This window comes from Ziziphus jujuba, chromosome 8 (assembly GCF_031755915.1).
Source record: "Ziziphus jujuba cultivar Dongzao chromosome 8, ASM3175591v1".
NCBI classification, from domain to species: Eukaryota; Viridiplantae; Streptophyta; class Magnoliopsida; order Rosales; family Rhamnaceae; genus Ziziphus; species Ziziphus jujuba.
Genome location: NC_083386.1, coordinates 9,569,958 through 9,591,527, shown reverse-complemented (window position 1 = coordinate 9,591,527; position 21,570 = coordinate 9,569,958). Strand labels below are relative to the sequence as shown.

General features: G+C 31.8%; 3 protein-coding genes across 8 annotated transcripts; 1 reads left to right on the top strand and 2 right to left on the bottom strand.

Annotated features, from left to right (window-relative positions):
• Positions 1-621: 621 nt before the first annotated feature.
• Positions 622-1,539, bottom strand: LOC107413249 (cyclin-dependent protein kinase inhibitor SMR1). Its single transcript, XM_048469489.2, has one exon. The coding sequence runs from the start codon at positions 1,401-1,403 to the stop codon at positions 1,011-1,013; it is 393 nt and encodes a 130-aa protein (XP_048325446.1). The 5' UTR covers positions 1,404-1,539; the 3' UTR covers positions 622-1,010.
• Positions 1,540-9,102: 7,563 nt separating this feature from the next.
• Positions 9,103-21,411, top strand: LOC107413252 (phosphoribosylaminoimidazole-succinocarboxamide synthase, chloroplastic). Of its 5 annotated transcripts, XR_009640408.1 has the most exons (14): positions 14,815-15,135; positions 15,860-16,298; positions 16,632-16,733; positions 16,930-17,059; positions 17,333-17,425; positions 17,505-17,593; positions 18,098-18,178; positions 18,369-18,458; positions 18,556-18,645; positions 18,833-18,883; positions 18,971-19,017; positions 20,048-20,105; positions 20,496-20,679; positions 20,817-21,411. XR_009640408.1 is itself a non-coding variant. In XM_016021159.4 (13 exons), exons 2-13 carry the CDS (start codon positions 15,984-15,986, stop codon positions 20,553-20,555), a joined length of 1,206 nt encoding a protein of 401 aa, XP_015876645.3. In that variant the 5' UTR covers positions 9,103-9,596; positions 15,860-15,983; the 3' UTR covers positions 20,556-20,849. The 5 variants fall into 5 exon arrangements, 4 of the variants coding, with proteins under 4 accessions (XP_015876645.3, XP_048326163.2, XP_015876644.3 ...); XM_016021159.4 differs by lacking the exon at positions 14,815-15,135 and adding an exon at positions 9,103-9,596 and having other exon boundaries at positions 20,496-20,849; XM_016021158.4 differs by having other exon boundaries at positions 14,816-15,135; positions 20,496-20,849.
• Positions 9,984-14,650, bottom strand: LOC107413251 (uncharacterized). Of its 2 annotated transcripts, none has more exons than XM_016021157.4 (5): positions 14,498-14,650; positions 13,208-13,376; positions 11,349-12,471; positions 10,727-10,896; positions 9,984-10,604 (listed from the first exon to the last, which is right to left on the bottom strand). In XM_016021157.4, the coding sequence occupies exons 2-5, from the start codon at positions 13,339-13,341 to the stop codon at positions 10,496-10,498; spliced, it is 1,536 nt and encodes a 511-aa protein (XP_015876643.3). In that variant the 5' UTR covers positions 13,342-13,376; positions 14,498-14,650; the 3' UTR covers positions 9,984-10,495. The 2 variants fall into 2 exon arrangements, with proteins under 2 accessions (XP_015876643.3, XP_048326162.2); XM_048470205.2 differs by lacking the exon at positions 14,498-14,650 and adding an exon at positions 13,537-13,561.
• Positions 21,412-21,570: the final 159 nt, after the last annotated feature.

Sequence of the window (21,570 nt, the reverse complement as noted above, 5' to 3'; positions counted from 1 at the left end):
AAATAGACAAAATTCTATCACATTGTATCCGCTTTGTTTAAGACCATTGTATCAATTTTGGGATTATCAAAGAGTACAAAACTCTCTCTCTCTCTCTCTCTCTCTCTCTCTCTCTCTCTGGCAAATACTCTCTTTCTCTCTCTCAAACACATTCATAAATTTAAAAAAATAAAATAAAAGGAATATTATCCATCCCAATGCAAAAAGCCGTGTCAATCACTCAACGTGAAAATGTCAAATAAAAGACAGATCAACCATCTTAACCAACAACCAATATGAAAATAAAACACCACTAATTAACAACATCCCCCATCAAACACCACGAGAGTCATGCTTCTCCTAATTAATTTATAATACTATTATTATTAATTTTTATTTACAACAAGCAATTACCAAACCAACCTGATCTACCTTCTTCTCTTTTAATATATGTATCGTTTTTTCTTTTTCTTTTTTTTTTCTTTTTTCTTTTTCAATCATCCCATTTTCTTAATTTCCTTCTACTATTACATACAAAAATCAAGAATAATCACAAAAAAAAAAAGAGAAAACCAAAATCAAAGTACATGTAATGAATTATTAATATTGCACTTGAAATTAAACCATATCATAAAATGAAAATAAAGATCCAAATCTTGATAAACTTTGATTCATAATTCAGATCCAAAATTTGTCTGAAAAGAAGAATAAAAGAGAAAATAAGAACTCAAATGGATCGCTATACAAATATCGAAAACGGAATATTAATCCAATCTTTTCAATGCGCTGTGTAAATACTAATAATACAACCTTGTATGAACAACATAATTCAGGTACGTTTTTCATGCCTTACAAATTATCACCATTATAAAAATATTTATAGAAAACTCAAAAATCAAATAACAGTGGAACAAAAAGAAGAAGAAGAAGAAGAATATATATATATATATTATAAAAATAAAAATAAAAATAAAAAGGAAAGAACTAAATAATCCGTGTGATTTTCGAGATGAAAACGACACCGTTTCATTTCATTTACAAGAGCAGCAAGACCTTTTGGCCGAAGAACCATTAATACCAGAAACCTCAAAGCTCGATCTGAAAAACGACTCCACTTCATCGCGTTTCACGATCTCGAAGAATTTGAGCTCAGTGAGTTTCCTCTTGCATTGGACCGCCCTCGTCTTGGGCTTCCTCGGCGCCGGCGGACACGTAAGCAATTCGGGAATCCTATGTTCTTTAGAAGTCGGTGTCCGCGGACACTGATCAGAATCCTGGCCGTCGTCCCCCTGACCTTTAAAATCTTGCTTCGGAATTACGCTTCCGTTGGTGTCAGCGGATTCCGAACCCTTTTGGGTTCGGACCCTTATAGATTGAAGACTGACTTTCGGCAACTCTTGGCATAATTCAAGATCGGTAGACATGGCAGATAGAATATAGAACAATAAGATAATACAAGAGAGTTACAAGGTTGAAACTAATATCGGAAAAAAGAAAAACAACTAAAAAAAATAGTGGGAGGAAAAATGAGCTGTGGGATATATATATATATATATATATATTTTCTTTATTGTGTGGGGGCAAAAATGGATTGAAGAGTAAGAAGGCGTGCGTTTGAAGGTAATAAGAGAGAGACAGAGAGAGAGGTCGTTGATGGGTTCTTTATTCTTTCTTATTGTTAGGAAAATGACCTTTGGATGGTTTCATGACTCTTAGGGTCTTAGGGATTCTTTTTTTCTTTTTTATTTATTTATTTATTTACTTTGTTCAAACTTTCTATTTCTATGTAGCTGAGCTGTTTTATGAGGTTGGTTTTTTGGAATACTTTTTGGCTCATTATAAGCTTTAGAAACCACCTTAGGAGGTTGAGGATTTTTTTTTGGAGGTTTATATGTATTATTAGGAATATTGGGTTATTTGTGTTAACTAGTTTTAATTATCTTTCTTTTTTATCTCTTTAGGAAATTTGGAAATTATAACTCATCCACCAAATATTTTCATTTTAATTGTAAAAAAACCAAAAAAAAAAAAAGAGCTGTTAATTTGGTAAATAATAATTTCTGACTTTTACTCAATTTTGATTTCTTCTCGTACAAAAATAGAAATTTAATTAAAAAAATAATATATATATATATATATATATATGTATATGACAGAGTAAATTGCCATTACCGTAAGACAAGGTCTTTTTATTTGTGTGGTTGAGTAAGTACTCCACTGTGAGAGTGGTAAAGTTTAGTCCGATAAGTGTCTTGTAGTGGCAGTAAAGGACAATGAGTTATTTTGATGTGACGTAAATGCCCTTGTTTTATCTACGTGTCAGTGGACTAGCAGTTTGGATTTTTTGAGACGGATACAGAGGATAAAAGCTTGGGGGTGTCGCATTGATCGGATTCTCTCTGGGCATTTTTTTACTTTTAATGGATCGACATGTGAGTAACGTAAAACACACGTTAGAGGCAAAAACCGCTACCATCACACATCCACGCGCCGTCCTGTGCGTGGAAAGCACGCTCTTGATCTTACACTGCCACACACCTTATTCATGTGTTAATTATACATTTTTGTTTTATTCAAAAAACACGTGAAAGCTATTCTTGTTTTTGTTTTCATTTTTCCCTACAACATTTTTCAATTATCTTAATTTTCACTCTTTGTCAGAGTAAAATACATTTATTATTTTTTACACCTAATATAATATCATCATGTATTTAACAAATAATTTAGAATTTGAAATTAATGTGTACATATCGATATAAGATATGACATAATTTTGGAATACTCAAAAAATGAAAAAGAAAAAAAAGGTTGATAGATCATAGATCAAGTAAATGTAGGTACAATAATCATAATCTTGAAATCTACCCTTAGGAATCATTCATTTTGAAAAATGCACTTTATTAGAATTCAGTTCGACATTTAGGTGAATAGGGATAAATTTTCACTAATAATTTGTTAAAAGAGTACAATTTCAACTTCTTGATGATTACCATTTTTCCAAACTCATTAAATATGACAAGGTGATGAATATATTACAAAAATTGGTACCTTTTTTTTTTTTTTTTTTTTTTGGGCTTTCACCAAACCAATTTTTCCAACTTTATTAGTTGTACTTTTTAATGCCTCGTATAAAACACCTATTTCTTTTCTCACATATAATCCAACTCTATTTTGTTTATGAAAGAGCAAAATATTCTTTAGACCCCAAATAATTTTGCTTTCATTATTGGAGCGTGGAATTCACTCCCCATCATCTGCGAGTAATTCTTGGTAGCCATATAAAAAACTGCATATATATATATATATATATGTATCAGCATTGGTTTCTCTCTCTACAAGAGTGTTTGGGATGAGAGAGAAAGAGAGAGAGGATGGTGCATAGGATACCATGTTAGAGCCTTGAATATGGCCATCTACCAGAGGATCTCTAAGACATATAAAAATGAGAAAGATGGCTAAGAATGGAGATTGGGTTTACCAAATACACCAACCCATTATCATATGAATCTTTCCACGTGAATTGTCTGTTCCTTCCTTCCAGCACCTCCTCTCTCTCTCTCTCTCTCTCTCTCTCTCTCTCTCTCTCTCTCTCTCTCTTTGCTTGGTTTTCACCGTTAATCATTACCTCTTTTAAACTAAATAAATAAATGTATAATACATTTATAATAAAAGTATAATCCCGATGTTATATATATTCCCTCTCTTTTTCACGAGAAATATCACCTGCTATATTAATTAATTACAATTACTATTACTACTTAATTATCTTTAATTTCCCTCCTAAGCTAACATATTTTTGCAGAATCTTTAACCATGATCTACATGTATTCCCTATTGGAATCAAATCCCACAAAAAAAGGATGAATGTGCATAGTATATATATCTCACATAATGCATCTAATCTAGTCGACTTTGTAAAAATTAAGTTGTACAATTCTAATTGTATCATTTGACCCATAATCTGTTGTTCCTGGTATGATTTGTAAAATTAAATTGATAATAATAAGTTTATAGTAATGAATTTTCACTATCTCGGTTATAAGGCTACTAAATAAATAAAATAATCTATATTTTAAATGTCAAAATATATATAAGTTTATATTAATTTTGTATGTGCAGTAAACATGAATTAGCATGTAATTGATTATAATATATTTATGAAAATTCATGTTTTTCAAGTTTCCAATAATAGATTAGTTTCAAAACATATATATTACAAACCTACAAGTACCTAATAATTCCTAAATTAATACATACTTTAGCTATTACCATAATCTAACTTTTATCTAATTTTTTATCGGATACCAATTAAATATCTACATCTTCATTCAACTCATTTTCCATGCTATCCTATACAAAATCATTTTCCACAGGCTCCTTAATTTCAACTTAAGCATTTCTTTATTTTATTTCATCATTTCTTTTTCTTTTTTTGGTTAAATTTTCTCTCTAATTCCTTAATCCCTATACATTATCTTTTCCTTTTTTTTTGTTTAAAAAAAAAAACTTAATCTTAAAAAAGTTTCTATTTTTTATCAATATTTTTTATTTAATTTCTTATGAATTGTTTTTTAATATTTTTTAAAAAATAATCTTAGAAAAAAGAAATTTGAACAAAAAGGTCTGCTCCTTTTATCACCTAGGCGGGCATTAGGCAGTCAACATAATGTTGACTGCTTTTTTATAAACTTTACTACTATACGAGACGTTATCTAAAAACATCACGCTTAACACGTCTAGGCGGCATCTTTTTCCGCCTTTTAGAACACTGATATATATATATATATATATATATAGCTCGTCATTAATATGATATTCTTAAAGTAATGATCATGCTATAATTATCTTGTTAAATTTTTTTAATTATCACTTATTAAAAGCAAATCCAAAAAAACAAATTAATATACATAATATATGACATATTGGTCAAGATAATTATTAATTTTAGTAGGTTAAAAGTTTGTACGCAGTTCAAGAGGGTGTTTGTGTGTGTTCAACGAGAGGTAGAGAGACAGAGAGAATCTTTTAGTTTTTCTGTGCAAATTGTTTTGTGAGCATGAAATATGATAACCAGCAAAGGCAATAACATTCCAATAGCACTCTTATGTCGTTAATCACCATTACTTTATTCCGTATGTCAAGCTTAAGGTTGCTTAACAATTACATGGCAAATTGTCTTTCTAACTTTTTATAATATTCTCTACCTTTATCAGACATTTTTATTAATTTTGAAGCAAAACCCAGATCCAAATTGGTATGCTGGGGGACCAAAAAAAATATAAAATAAAATTAAAAAAAAAAAAGAGAAAAAAGGAATAAAAATTTTCTTAACGAAGAGCCTTTGTATAAGGATATATTTCTTGTGTTTCAAGTTTCTCACTAAGTTTCCTGTTTACATGAAGATCTAAAAATAAAAAGTAGCAAAGTGATGAGCAAAAGGGGACCTGAGATTGGATTTTTTTTTTTTTTTTTTTTTTTTTTTTTTTTTTTTTACCTTTGACTGATATATATATATATATATATAGAATAACTAAATATAAAGAAACTCTTATGGATTCGTATTTGTTACAGAAAAGATGAATCTTCTGTTTTAATCCCGGTAAATGAGGCAGCATTTGTCTATATGGCATGAAAAAGGTAGACAATGGCAACTACATGAGTAAAGAGTAATTAATTAATTAATTAATTTTATATTGATTATAAGCTGCTCCAGATGGTGACTCTTCTCCGGCCGTTTTACTGGGATTATTTGGACCTATATGAGTTCTAATTTCTTTTGCTTGCTGTATTAATGGAAAATGACCATAAAAATATATGGTGTTTTTTGTTTTTGTTTTGGTTTTTTTTTTTTTTTTTTGGATCTACTAAGGAAACTAGGCTGTTAAGTAGTCCACGTAGATTACCATTTTTTTGTGAGTTTTTCCTGTAATTTTTAGTCATTATGAATATGATATGTAAGATTGAAACATTTTCATTAATGTAATACAAATCTAGGTGTATATGTATTAAAAATATATACAACAGTTGGCACTATGAGTCCACGACATGGACATGTTATAGGTATGCCTATACATAAAGTCAGAATGAAAGTTATTATTATTATTATTATTATTTTGCTTAAAAATGAAAATTATGTTTATACTCTGCGGTGTTGAAAATAATATATATCAAGTAATATTTATTTATTTATTTTGAAAGAATCAACTAATTAATTAAAAGCAGTTAAGGTCAGTCTTTGGAATTTTTTTTCTTTCCCTCCCTAATTATTTTAAATGAATGTCAAAGAAAAGCAAATGTGATTAATGTAACAAAATTTTCATGAGAAACAAATTTTCATGGATTGAAAAAATGATGCAATTCGAAAAGCTTTGGTATGAATAAAATCTATATATATATATATATAGCATGTAATTAAAATTATTTATAGGTGTTTGATAAAAGAGAAAGTATTGAAGAAAACTGATTTTTAGAATTCAGTTTTCTGATAATAAGTTTTCTTGAAATTCTTTTTATAGTATTTGTTTAACTATAGAGAAAAATAGAACTTAAAAATAATTAAATAAATTTATATATTAAAATTAAAATATTTAAAAAAATACATAATATCAGTCTTTCAGATAATTTTAGAATAACATTTCTTTAATATGATCTATTTTCCTTGTCAGTTTTCCACATTAAGAGATTTATTTTCCACTGAGGTCTACAAATTATTTCTCTTAAAAATTATCCAAACAGAAAAAAATAAATTCTCACTAACTTTACGACTACCCAAACATCTCATCAGTAGGAAAGTGCATAGGCTATGACACCAGGAAAATTTGAAGTTGCTTTAGAAGAATTTGATTTCATGTGCATATATGCTTTTATTTCCCTACATATCTCCTCCTTGAAAGACTGAAATATAGAAATTTTCAAACAAAATTATAGTTTTTCAAATTTTTATATTCCAAATGGTACCTAGCTGCCCAAATTAGTCAACATTAAGTGCACACATCAGAAAAGATCAATATGCGAACGATGAATTAGATTATGATCATGATCCATCTATTAAAAAAAAATGTATATATGTGATTATTGAATAACAATCTTTGTTTAATTAAAAAAAAAAATCTGGAATTTTATCCCCATAACCATTCGTACTTCGTAGACTAGCTAGGTAGGCTTTTGAAATTATGAAGTGTGATATATGAAGATTTGAGAGCTATACATATAAAATTAGCTTAATTAAGTTAATATAACTATATTATATAAACATATAGTAGTGCCAATTATTAGCATGGCATGTCACAAATGGGATTACAAAATCCTGTATAAACACTGTTATCGAGGAAAATTGTTGGTTTGCTACCAAACAATACTAACTCTTGTGGGAGAGTCTCGATCTATTTGAATTTATATTTTATATATATATATATATATATATATTATATCAAGTTAAGGCCTGACTCAGAAAGTAGTTGAAAAGGATTATGAAGGAAAGTATGGCCACCTGGTTGGCAAAGTGTAGTTGATCAAGATTAATGAAACAGGTGATGGGATTAAAGTTTTATAGCTGTTTAATTTAATGAACAATAATAAATTATACCCAAAACCAATTACCAATAACATCTATATCAAAAATGGTATATTCTAACAATATACAAAAAAATAATAATAATAATAATAATAAGGTAAAAAAAAAAAGGGTTGGTATATTCTAGCTTTTGCATATGTTGATGGATACGTATCCATCCGTTTTAAGTAAATTAATGAAATCAAATTATGTACCACCACTGAGTGGATGGTGATCACAGGCATTAATTCAGTTGTACATATATATATATATATATATATGAATATTTTTATTTGGAATTATTGTAAATATAATTATCAACCCCGCAAATGACAATAACCACAACTTCAAATGTGTGGATGTTTGAAACCAGCATATTACTGGGCAAACCCACTCTCCGTTCATGAATTATCACTAAGCTCTTAATTAGAATCTAAAATTTTAATTATGTATTAACTAAAAGATTTTAAAAGCGATCCGAATTTAGGTTTCCCTACCATCTTCCCCAGCAATTATATAGTTTTGGTAGACTGAGTAATTTGTACATACAAAAATAATAATAATAATAATAATAATAATAATAAAATAAAAAATGATGCTTCCGGTTCCGCATATATCCAAATTATTTTGTGGAAAAAAAAGTACATATTTACCTTCAAATAATTCATCTTCCATATGAGAGATCCAAAATGAGAGATCAAAACTCCTAATTCTATCAATCTTTATTACCTAAATTCATGAAATATAACCCTCAGGTCAAATAATTTTGCATTAATTCTTAGAGGGGAAAACAAAAAAACAAAAAAAAAAAAAATGGGTCATCATTCTGAGAAGCACCTAATTAGTTTAGAGATCAAAAACCAAAATTCATGGTTTTGTTATTGTTACAAGCGCAAGTATAATGCATTAGTGTATTAAAACAAAATAAAAAGTATACTGCATTAAAGACGAAACATCCTATATGTGGTCCAAAAAATTTAATAAGATGGATAAATGGCCAAAAAATTGAAAGTTCATATACTTGCAAATTTTACCTCCAAAACAAATTTAGTGTATTTTTATGGTTTTATTATTATTATTATTATTATTATTATTATTATTTTCACCTTTATTTTTCGAGTATAGCTTTCAAAAGCAAAATCCGTGCCTTCCATTGCAAGTAATTGGAAGTAATGATGCCATGTGCAAAACCCTCTTCATTTGGAAGGGAAATGAAAGTCCAAGAACTCGAGAAAAAGTGTATACCACAAGTTCATAGGATGCCCACATGAGAAGATTCCCTTCACATAAAATTCCAAAATCAAAGACCCAACAAATTATTGCTAGGACCATAAACCAACCCAAAGAGATTTGACGATTTCTGAGGAATTATTATTGAAGATAAGCTCCTAAGCATTGCCAATACTTATTATTAAGGTAGGATCGAGTATTCCTAGCAGATCCATTTCACACCTCTCGACTATCTCTGAAGGACAAACTTTGTAGTATGAAAGCAAGACTTTAACTTATGAATTGAGCATCGTAATCTACTCATTTCCAAAAACAAAGAATTTAATTTCGGGTTGACAACGACGTTTAAACACATAACTACTAATGTGGTGGGGTACATTCCATGTGAACATTTTGTAGCTTCTTAAAATATAGGAAAGAAAATATGCTTGGATGACAAACAAACTTGATTTTTTGACATGAGATATTTTAAGCAATAAGTTGAATTCCTATCTCTTTCTCAACCACAATTGCATGAAAAGACTTCCTTTCTTCCTCTTTCACCTTTTCTGTCTCTCAAAAAATCATCTTGTTAGAAACCACCATTGGTGAATCTACCTCTGTTCCCCGTACCTCTGTGTTTCTCTCTGGTCCAAACTCCTTCTGACTCGTAATTCTCTCGCGCGCACCCTCACCCTCACCCCAAATCCATGAGAACTCATCGACCATCATTTTTTTCAAAGCCAAAGGAAAATTCAAGACATGGATCTAAGTAATCCTAATCCCTTCCCACACAAGAAGAAAGGCACAATTCAGCTTATCAACAAACTCATTGCATTGAGCACAAGTCAAAAAGGTACTGAAGCTACTTTACTTCATACACATAAGTAAAAAGGAAAAAAAAAAAAAAAAAAAAACTTTTTCCAAGAAGGATTAGAGGACTGCAAGAATATGTTTGAAATTATGTAAAGTTCTTTTAACTTCTTTTTTTGGTTACGAGTATCTAGGGCTCCATATGAATTGAGTTCCTAAAAGATTTGAGGGTGGATTATTGAGAAACATTCTCATGGAAGTTGTTATGATCCAAATTGAATGAATTTATAGACACACATTTTAAGTTTGATTGAGCTCCTATAAGCCTGAAAGCAAGTAGAGTTTCAGTATCATCAAATTGTTTAGAATGCATTGGAAAATGTAAGCAAGAAAAAAATGGAGATGAGAGAAAACTAATAGGCAGAGTATGTGAGATGATGAATAAAGAACTCAAAGCAAAGGCTAGTAAGAAACCAGATGGAGTTCAGAAACGCTCTTGACCTTCATATGATTAGGATGGCATATGTAATTCCTACTCTTTTGGGATTCCCATACAACAGGATCGGAATTGAATGACCCAATTCCAGTTCAAGTTCCTAATGCCGTGTCCTAATCATGGCCACCAACCATCTAGATTCCAAATATATGCCAGCATGATACAAGTCAAAATACAATAGAGGAATGCTTCCAATACTAGCCATATTAAAGTATTTTTCTTACTGTAGAGACTTGCATTGGTGCTATATAAAAGCAGGTAATTCTAAAAATATAACTAGACCACACCCAACTATTAACAAAGACATTTGACCAAGCTCTTAAAAATGGAAAAGTCAATCAAAAGAAACCACATAAACTTAGTGCAACAAACATTGCTCTGGCAGGTATAAATCTCTTTGCTACTCCGCAACAACAACATGCAAAAAGGTTACAGCCTTAAGAACTTCATTCAGACCAAAACTTTACAAAGGAAGCTACACAGACTCTTAAAAACGCCAAAAAGGGGTTACCTTCTGGCTTTGCAGAGGTTTTAGCTTTCCCATCCCATGATTCACTGCCCAAAGAAACCATTAAAACAAATGATTAATCCTAAATAAACCTGTTAAGATGCCTCAAGTCTGAATAACATACAAATTTAGGTCTAAGCACTCCATAGAGTCAACATGATATACTTACAGATTAATTCTATCTAAAGTCGGGTTGCTTCCATTCTTGATGCTGTCACCATGAACATCAACTTCAACCTGATTTTCAGTCACAGGCACATTTTCAGTTTTTGACTGCCCACTGCTACTGCCATTACTGTCAACATACCTTTTATAAATGCCATTTGGAGTCCTAATATCCTGTAAAAGTGCACGAACAATACAGTGAATTCACAAATTTCTTATCCCACTATCTTGAAGAAAGAAATACATATACACTGCTAAAACCCACCGTCAATAATATTTTTATTCCCCCCCCCCCCCCCCCCCAAAAAAAAAAAAAAAAAAAAAAAAAAAAAGGGAAACAATTATCATGTTCTCTTGTCGGTAAACCACTTTAATCAAACAAGTGCCAAGTCTGATCTTACATATCTTGGAGAAGAAATAACTACACACCTATGAACTATTGTTAATGAAAAAAGAAACAAAGAAAAACAAATATTGTCCTCCTATCCAGTTAGTAGATCATTTCACTCAAAAGAGTACCAATTTAGAATTTTGACTGTCATACCAAGAAATTATATTCAGGCAAATAATATGAGACAAAACGACAAATTGATAGCTGAAATGATATAGAATGATAAAATGCGGACCTTAGCTCCAGCATTTGCCTGGCTTTGCTCAAAGGTTTCAGAGGATTTAACATGATTCTGGAATTCTTTAGCAGCGGAGTCTTTGTAACTTTGAATTTCTTGGCCAGCACCTTCTTTAGGGGCAGGGAAATTTGAGCTTTCCAAGAGTAGATCTCCATGGTTTTTCTCTGCTTCCTCATCCTTTATACTAGAGTTTTTCTCCAAGACGGGACTTGAATTGGTTGCCACTTCTTTTTCATCTACCACACCAGAATGCTCCAAATATTTTATTCTATCATTCAGAGATTTGTGGGCATCAGCTGCTAAATCCACCTTTTTGGTTTCTTGGTTCTTCAAAGTATCAGTTGTATCCTTTATTTCGCTAATTCCTCTGTCCGAGATATCATTTCTCTTAGTAATTGGCCTCAATGGAAATGTCTCTACTATTACATCTGTTGCTGTAGGAGTCACTTTAACACTGGAAGTTCCCAATTCTTCTTGAACAATCTCTTCTTTGGAAGATACATTCATCTGCGAATCTGTTTCAGATAGTACAAGATCTTTTTCTGTCAGTTCATTGGATTCTCTTTTTTCGACATCTACCTGATTACCATTTATGATTAGTTCATTATCAATTATTTGATGCACAGAACCAGTATATTGCCCATCTGAAACTGAAACTGCTTCCTCATCAGATTCTCCATCAGCATTCTCTTCTGCTTCTACTGGTTCACTTCCCTGCAATGTTGTATGCTTTGATTCATTGAATTCTTCCAATTTCACATCCAGCTCAGTGTCATTGATGATTTCGCCATTAGCAAACATCTGATGTTCACTTCTCTCATAATGTGCATCATATTCTATTACTGGTTCACCAATACCTTCACAATGATTTGTAATGAACTGATGGTCATTTGATAATGCTGTCAAAGGATATTGAGGTCCTGTGGCAATTGAACCCAATGGATCCTGTTCCAATAACTGATTTCTGCTCTGCTCCTCTGGAGAAAACTTAGCAGGACCTAGCACTCTATTTTCTTGGATTACATCTCGGACAATTTCTCGAACAGTGTAGAAGGACCCACCAACTTCCTTATGAGTGAGATTAAGTGATGGAAAACTCCCATTGTTTAAGTTCTGATACCTACAAGCAAGATCACCAAATAAAATGGTAACTGCAGGTTGCAGATAGCTGCTTTCCTCAGAAATTGAAAAATAGCAACTAAAAACTTCACAAACCTTGATTGAAAATCCAAACAATTAATACAAAGAAAAAAAACAGAATATCCTAAACAGCATGTCAAGAAAAAACATTACCATTATAAACGCAATATTTGAACCAGTATTTAACTCCCCAAAATCTACTGACTTAACCCATAATGGTTTAATCATTGACCAATAACCATATTACTTAACTGAATCTATAGAAGCCCACATTGTAACAATTAGATAAAACTCATCTACTAGTTTGATTAGAGACATGAAACCAGAAAACATATGTTACCCTGCTTGATTACAGATCAATTAGTAAGGGTAAACAATGATAACGACAAGAGGCACTGCTAGATCAAAACATTCCAGCATAAAGCATCAATTAAAGGAAAGGAAATGGCCTATAACTCCACATCATAAAGAATCCTGCCTATTACATTATAAAAGGACCATAAGAGATGATTAAGAAAAAGAGGCACTGCTTGGTCAACATATTCCAGTGAGGATGCCTAAAAAGGAAAGAGTGCATACAAAATTCAATTTAGAGTAGAAAATAGAGAGATGGAGTAATTAATCATCCACATCAATTCTCTTAGCATAATTTCTAGATGCCCTATAATGGGTATAACAAAAGCAATTAAAGCAAAGGGAAGTCATAATGCAATTACTTCTTTATAAAGGATTCAACCATTGTTTTCCTCTCTTCCTTGGAACGTCGAATCCGAGTCTTCCTTCGTTCAGATTCATTGCTTTTAGCTAGGGCAAATGGTCGCCCAACCCAGCCACCCTTTATAGTATGCATGACATTCAGAAAGTTCACCACGTTTCAGAGTAGACCTTGATGCAACAAAAGTCAGAGAATTTTTGTCAATTACAAAAAAGTTCTAAGAATCTGCAAACCAAAGCAAAGAAATCTGTCCACATAGACACATGAATTATAAAAGCATGTAACACAAGTCAGGAGATTATTTTTCTTGATTTATAACAGAAATCTTACTGGAGTCCCATGAAGGCATAAACACATGAAATCTGCCCACTAAAAACCAATACTAGCTTATGTCAGTAAACTGGTACATCTAACAACCAAAGTTAACTATTATTAACGATGCAATGATTAGGGAAAGATGACAGGCTTCTCATCTAAACTGTATAAAAATTTTTAAGCATTTCAGACAACCTGAAAACTCGGGGAACATCCTCAATTAATGACTCTTAATGATATATTTCCTTGGCCAATTCATAACTCTGCCTAAAGAAAACCACTTAGCCAAACCAAACCTGAAGGAAAAGTAAATGAAACTCTACTTGAGAACATGATATGGTTTTCCATTGGGCTAAATTACTATATGAACATCCATAAATTGTTCTTCCCTGAAACATTTTTGTTTTATTAAAGTTACAACGCTGAAGCTTTTTAAGAATCTAAATTTATCTCATTTCGTTAACATTCTCAAATAACAATGCGCAAAACTACTTTTTTTTTTTTTCTTTTTCTTTTTCTAATATCCTGGTTACACCAAGACCCAATAATCAAGAACTCTCCTCCAAAGCCACCAAGAAATAAGCAGAATTATCATCACAATCGAACATAACGAAGGAAAAGGTTATAGGGGTCAAAATCCATAACCACGCTCAGAAATCCGAGCATGGAAATTTTACATGCGAGTCAAACTCCAATCAGGAAAAAATAATAATAATAATGATAATCTAAGCCATTGGACCATGAATAAGCCGTAACATAAGAGTTAAAGCAAGAAAAAGCCTCTCAAGAAAAACATTTTTTAAAATAAAAACAACAATCAGAATTGTGGGTTTGAAAGAAATGAATTTGTGGGTTGGTTTTGACATCGAAACCCAGAACCAAAAAAGAGCCAAAAAAATGCAAAAGAAAAAGAAATCACAGTCAGCATTTCAAGTAGAGAAGCGTAAAGGAAATGGAAAATAAGAGTGAGAATTACCTCAACTTTGGTAGTTTGATACAAGGAAATAGAGAAGGATGAGGTTTTTGGGTTCTTGGGTTTTGTGGGGTTTTTTTTGTTTGGTTTTGTTTTCCTTTAAAACCCTACGCGAGAGAGAGAGAGTAATAAACAGTGTGAGTGAGTGAGAGAGAGAGAGAGAGAGAGTAGAAGACTGACATCTCCACTCATTGGCCAGAGCGGGAGTTGTGTTGGGGGTAATCCGTAATTGTATACACATTACAGGGTTGAAATTGGAAAGTCATATTTTTGTCCGCGATAAATATATAACCTCTTATATTTTATTCGTTTTTGCTTTTTTGAAAACCCAAACCCGCCTCTTACGCACCGCCTCGCCGGACTGAGAATCAATTCCACCGCCGACGAGCAGGAGAAAGGTAACTCACGGTGCTGCAAAACCCTTGCCGCCGTCGTCGTCGTCGTCGTCATCCTCTTGCTCCGACTGGAAAGAGAGTGTGTGTGTGTGTGTGTGTGTGTGTGTGTCTCTCTCTCTCTCTCTCTCCCCTCTATTTTCCATTGTCCTTCGCTCTTCGGTGGAAGCTTTGTTGTTTTTATAGCTGCAAAATCCCCTTTTGCCTTCTCTTTTGAACCTCTGGAAGTAGCCTCTGGCATTAGAACTGGTGCGTTTTCTTCTGTTTGGTTTTGTCCAATATCCAATTTGGTCATGTATTTACAAAGATGCTTACTTGAAGGTGTTTAGGTTTTAGGATTGAAGAGAATTGAGTTTTAACTAATTATGAAGTTCATTTTAGTTTCTTCAACTTAGAAATGGTACATATTGAGGCTTTGAGAATGGTAGCTTATTAAAGTATGACCTGAAATCAGTTTGTAAATTCTACTTCAAGAGAATGGTTCAAAGGTAGTTTAAAAGATTTATAGCTAAAGTGTTGGAATTATATATATATATATATATATACTTGTATTATTGTCTTATTGAGAGGAAGGTGTGGGTCTTTTTTTTCTCTCGTCTTTTTTCTTTTTTGGGGGATTTTTTGCTGTTTAGATTTTTAATTTTGAATCTTGTTTTCAAACTGTGGATTTGTTGCTATAACTATTAAATTTTTATATGTTATGTTCATCGTTATTGTTCTTGTCTTTTATTACTCTATTTTTGTGAAAAGTATGGAATTCATCCCCTTTTGGAAGAAAGAAAAAATATCTCCTTCTATAGGGCAGTGAATATTAATTGGATTAATGTTTCCTGAGTTGTTCAGTATTTATTTCCTAGTTAGTTTCCAGTCTTCATTGTGTATATTTGATTTTTTATTTTCCTTTTTATAAAATTTATTCTTGTAAGTCTACTCAGATTTTTTGTTTTGTTTTTTTTTTTTTTTTTTCCAACAGTGAAAGGTGATCAGCCAAATTGGAAATGTTTCAATTTTGCACACAAAAGTAGGGACGCGCATACCAACAACACTGTAAGAACACCAACAAAAAATACTACCACAACCTATACACAACAAGAGCAATGGCTCACTGTATGCCAGGCTTAAACCCTCAAAGAACCTTCTACCCTAAGGTTCCAATTTCCACCTTTTCAACCCCTTCAATCTTTTCCTTCAGAACCAAAAATTCAAAGTTCAAGAACTTCTCAACTACTGTATTGGCTATGGCAGACTGGAAGCAACACCAAGACCGGCAACCTTTGTCCTTGGATGCTTTGATCAATGGTGCTCGCAAAGAAGAGTTTATGGGCCCTATCAAGAAAACCTTGCCCAACTGTCTTTCGGAAACCAATTTGCACCTCACAGTTCCTGGTCTCAAATCTAAAACCAGAGGCAAGGTAAACACTAATAGAATCCTTTTTCTCTGTTGGTTGGTTAGTGGATCACTTTGTTCCACTTTGGTTTTTGGCTAATTAGACAGAACAGAAAAGACTGTTTCGAATCGTAGATTTGTTTTTTCAAAGTTATTAATGAAGTTTCCCTGTTTGGTGCAACAATGTTGGCTTCATTTTGAAGTAGGTTAATTTTGTGGTTGCAGTAATGATAATACAAAATATAAAGAACAAAAGCTGATAATTTCGAGGTTTTCTTTTCCTGAAACTTCTAGCAAGGAACCTTCATATTTTGTTCACGATGGAAAAATTAAATTCATATTTGCCCTCTTTTTCCAGGTTAGAGATATTTATGACAATGGGGATTATTTAGTTTTGGTCACAACTGATCGACAAAGTGCTTTTGACAGAATTCTGGCTTCCATTCCATTCAAAGGGCAGGTATGCTCTCAAATCATAGTATCTTTTCATTGGAGATTTTGATTTTTGGGTCTGGTTGAATTTTGTAATAGAAAGTACAACTATGGTTAGAAGTATGTAATTACTATATTCTCATTGCATGTCAGATAGATAAAATAGCAAACAGATTTTTTTTTTTTTTTATTGTATTTAAGTATATTTTGTTTATGACATTCAGGTTCTTAATGAGACAAGTTTATGGTGGTTTAACAAAACTGAACATATAACTCCAAATGCAATTGTTGCTGCTCCTGATGAAAATGTAACGATTGCAACAAAATGTTCAGTTTTCCCAGTTGAGTTTGTTGGTAAGATATTATGGGCATGATCTTTTCAATTCATTCTGATTATGAGCTATATCATATATGCTGTGAAAGTAATTACGGTTTCGAGAGGAGGAAATTTTTCATTTCCATTAAAAGAATACCTCTAGTTGGAGATGTTTTATGATTATATCTCATTATCTGAGTTGGTAACATGTGCTTTTTTAACCTACAATGTTAGTTTGATATATTAAAATATTAAGACTCATATGCAGGTATTGACACTGTCTTGCCTGTTTTCTATTTTCTATTTTCTAGTTAGAGGTTTTGTAACTGGAAGTACCGATACATCATTATGGACAGTGTACAAGAAAGGCATTCGAAATTACTGTGGCAATGTACTCCCAGAAGGTGTGGTTTTAATTTTTGGATTCTTTTATTATCCAAAAGTTGCATAAATGATGAATTGATGATCTATATTCTGTCATAGGCATGGTTAAAAATCAAAAGCTTCCTACAAATATTCTCACACCAACAACTAAGGCTGCAGATCATGATGTTCCTGTGACTCCAGATGAGGTTGATCTCTCTTACATAATTTATAGTTGCCCGTCTTTTTGTGTAGAAGACCCTGCTTCTCCATCATTTCCTAGAATTAGGAGAGAAGAAGAGAGCAGCAATTATGTGTAACACTGAGATCCTAGTAATAATCAGATATTTGATGAAAGAAGAGTTGCACAACAAATTCAACTGCACCTTTTGATATTGTCTTTTGGATGACTGATGAATCAAGGGATTAATTTTTATTGGAAATATATAAAGGCTGAAATATAATGATATTGGACTATACCATCGTAATATTCTTGATTTAATGGCGTTTTTAATCAAGTGTACATGTCTACTCATGTTTAATATTCTAATTGATATGACTAGTTTTTCATATTTGTTCCCAGCATAGTCTCAGTTGTGAGGGGCAAAAACAATATAACATTGTTTTCTTTGCATATTGCATGACACTCTTCTAATGCATTTTACCTCTCCAGTTTTAGGTTCCTTGACTTTTGTAATGCATTTTCCTTCTAGATTATTAATAGTGGACTCATGACTCAAGCTGATTATGAGGAAGTAAGCAAGAAGGCATTAAGTTTGTTTCAGTATGGACAGGTATCTTCACTTTTCTTGTTATGGTCTGTTAGTATAGTGAAATATAGTGGAAATCTGGAGACAAAATCACTTGTAATGAAGTTTTCTTTGAGGTTGCATCGTACAGTAAATAAAGAAAGAGTTACGATGAGAATGAATCAATTGGAATAATATGCAAGGAAAGAGTAACATCTATATGTTTTGTTTGCAGCATGTGGCCCAGGAACATGGCTTGATATTAGTTGATACCAAATATGAATTTGGAAAGGGACGTGATGGTTCCATTTTTTTGATTGATGAGGTTTAAATTTACTTCCTTAGTGTACTGTTCATTCTCTCCTCATGGTGTTACACATTTTGGGTGAAGTAATGCTGAATTTGATTTTTCTTGATTTTAGGTGCATACACCTGATTCAAGCAGATACTGGATTGCAAGTTCTTATGAGGAACGCTTTCAGAATGGTCTTGAACCTGAGAATATTGATAAGGTATATTTCTTGTAATGTGGAGTTTGATTATTCTCTCTTTAGTATCTAGCCTTTGCAAGTAGGTCTTAGATTAACGTTTCCTGGATGCATTTCATTTTCTGGTTCCACATATACAACCAAGAGCAACTTGCTGACATAACTTTATTGTTGTTGTTTAATATTTACTTTTTTTTTTAACTATTATAAGGAGTTCTTGAGGTTGTGGTTCAAGGATCACTGCAATCCATATGAAGACAAGGTAATTTATAGTAACTAGAATTATATTTGCTTTCACTATTTGTGCGTGTGGAAATAGCAGATCTCACTATGGTTAACAACTATTCAGGTCCTTCCTGATGCTCCTGAGGAACTTGTTAGTGAGCTATCCTGGCGGTATTTCACTTACCTTAGTGCTTAATACGTTTCTCTAGACTTAATTATTTTAGCTTATATATGATGCTAAATTGTTAATACTTGCAAATTTGTGTGCAACTTCTTCTCGTATATAAGTCCTGATTAACATAAGCAGAACGCACTGCAAATGTTCCCATCTCTCTTTTAAACTACATTCTTTGCTGATTGTTGGTTGTAGAACAGTTTTAGGCTATGGTATCACATTCCATGTTGAAAATGCTTTGGTGGTCATATGCAGCTGATGACCTGCTGGATGATTGGTGTTTCTGTGCAATTGATCTGAGTGCATGTATGAATTGCATATTGAGATCCATGAGACTTTTTGGCTATGTTTGGAGTTTGAATCCATGAGAATTTCCAAATAGTTGGATGAAACAAATATTTACTCCCTAAAAGTTCTACTATATGGAGCTCCATCTTATGGCACAAAATCATCTAGTCCAAGAAACATGAGACTCTAGTAACAATTGGTTTGGCCATTCTATACAGAACCTGCTAAGCGATAAATTAAGGGCATGTAAGCTGCTTGTGCATTTTCTCCCCCCTTTCTAGTGACATTTAACCCTTAAAAATATGTGTGTGTCTTCTCAATCCCTGTGAATCTGTTTGCGGGTCTGTAGATGGTAATCTTTCATTAGCACAACTCTGTTACACTAGCACACTGCTAGACAAATTGTTTTGATAAAGTTTAGGTTCATTACACTTTCTCTTCAAACTACAGGTGTTTATCACATTGTCTTCCAAACTACAAAATTCCTTTTTTTTTCCTCCTAACCTTTATTTATCTGTCTTATATAACTCCTTGTAGTAACTTTTTTATTCTGTTTTGTTTAATCCTTGTGAGATTCCATATGACGTATGTCATCAGATTTATATGATGATATTCCATTATCAGAATGATATAACTGATAAACATGATATCTTTAGTTTTCAGATGTTCTTATACCTAGCAATTATATGTGATTTGATAATACGTATTTGTAGCATTGATGTTGCTTCTCAATTGCAGATATATTTTCTTGTACGAGACAATAACAAAGTTAAAATTCAAATTGCCATCAACAGAGGTAAAACCTATTGTGATAGATATTTTATCAGTATGTCAGACGTGCATTAAAGTTTTCTCCGTTTCATTTTCCCCTTTCTTTTTCCTTTAAAATCTGAATGTCTTATTTTTACCTAACATCTAGACAAATTTACATGTAAAGTTTTAAGAATAATTTTTGCTATTTTAAATAGAAAAAATAAGGAAAAAGAACATGTTAGGAAAATTATATTAAACGATGAATTGTTTTTTTCTTTTTTTCCTTCTGCAAAAATAAATAAATAAAAGTGTCTTTTTTAAAGTATGACATAAATTTAAAGAGCATCTTTATCACTTTCAATAAGATGAATTATGAAACAATCTCCAACTTAAGTTTGTTTTTTTTTTTTTTTTTTTTTTTTTTGGTTAATAGGAGCCGATTCATGATCGGATATCTCGTAATGTTGCACTTGCATTGTCATCTCTGAAGTGATTTCATCATCTGAAGCAAAAATTTTGTCTTACAAACGATGAGTATTTGGCGAATTGATCTTTTGACAGAATTTTCTCAGGAGCGTTTTTATATGTTCCCTATGGATTGTGTCAAAACAATAAAGGTGCAGTTTAATTAAGTGGAATTATGCAAAAGCATACTAGTTCTAGCTTATCTGCTAATCAGGAACCTTCTATTGATATAGGAATTGTTATATTATATTTAATAATTTTGTGATGGAATATTTTGATGATTTTGCAGTGAAAAACTAAGGCTTGTCAATTTTTTAAAAGAGGTGAGGGGGGTTAAAAAAATTGAATATAAATTCATCATTTTTGGTTGTTGAAGCTATTTTACGGACATTAATAAGGCTACCTGGAGTTTGTAAGCTAGAAATATTTTTTCTACTTTCTTTGTTTAAAGAAAATTATAAATAAAATCAAAATAAAGTAGAAATATAAGAACATATGGTATGTGATATTTATTTTACATATATTTGTTTTCATTTTTCCTTTTTTATTGCCAAAAAAAAAAAAAAAAAAAGCAAACGCACTAAGTTTTTCAGCTACAAAATTTTCTTTGAAGGTTGTTTCTAGAAAAATTAAAAAGAATTATTACATATATGAGGTATTTCTAGATATTAAGTTTTCAAAAGAAATTGACATAATCCATGATCTGAGCTTGAGCGCTTTTTACATAAAATGATAGTTTATAAATTTTCATACGAGACAAATAGATGTATAATCTGCATGTCAAGCAATCTACTTTGTTCCAAAATAAAAAATCAGTTATATTAAATTCCAGCTAAAATAGAAGTTTTTGCATAATAGTTAGGAGAAAAAAAAAAAAAAAACAACTAGCATCGGATAGATTTTCTCCCCGAAGCCGAGCTCAATTTTTCTAAAACATAGATAACAAAACGTTATGATGTTTACCCTTCGAGCAAATCAACTTCATGATCCCTAAAACTTTCTCCTAATCAATGGTGCAAAATTTGCTCTTGGCCTATACTTGC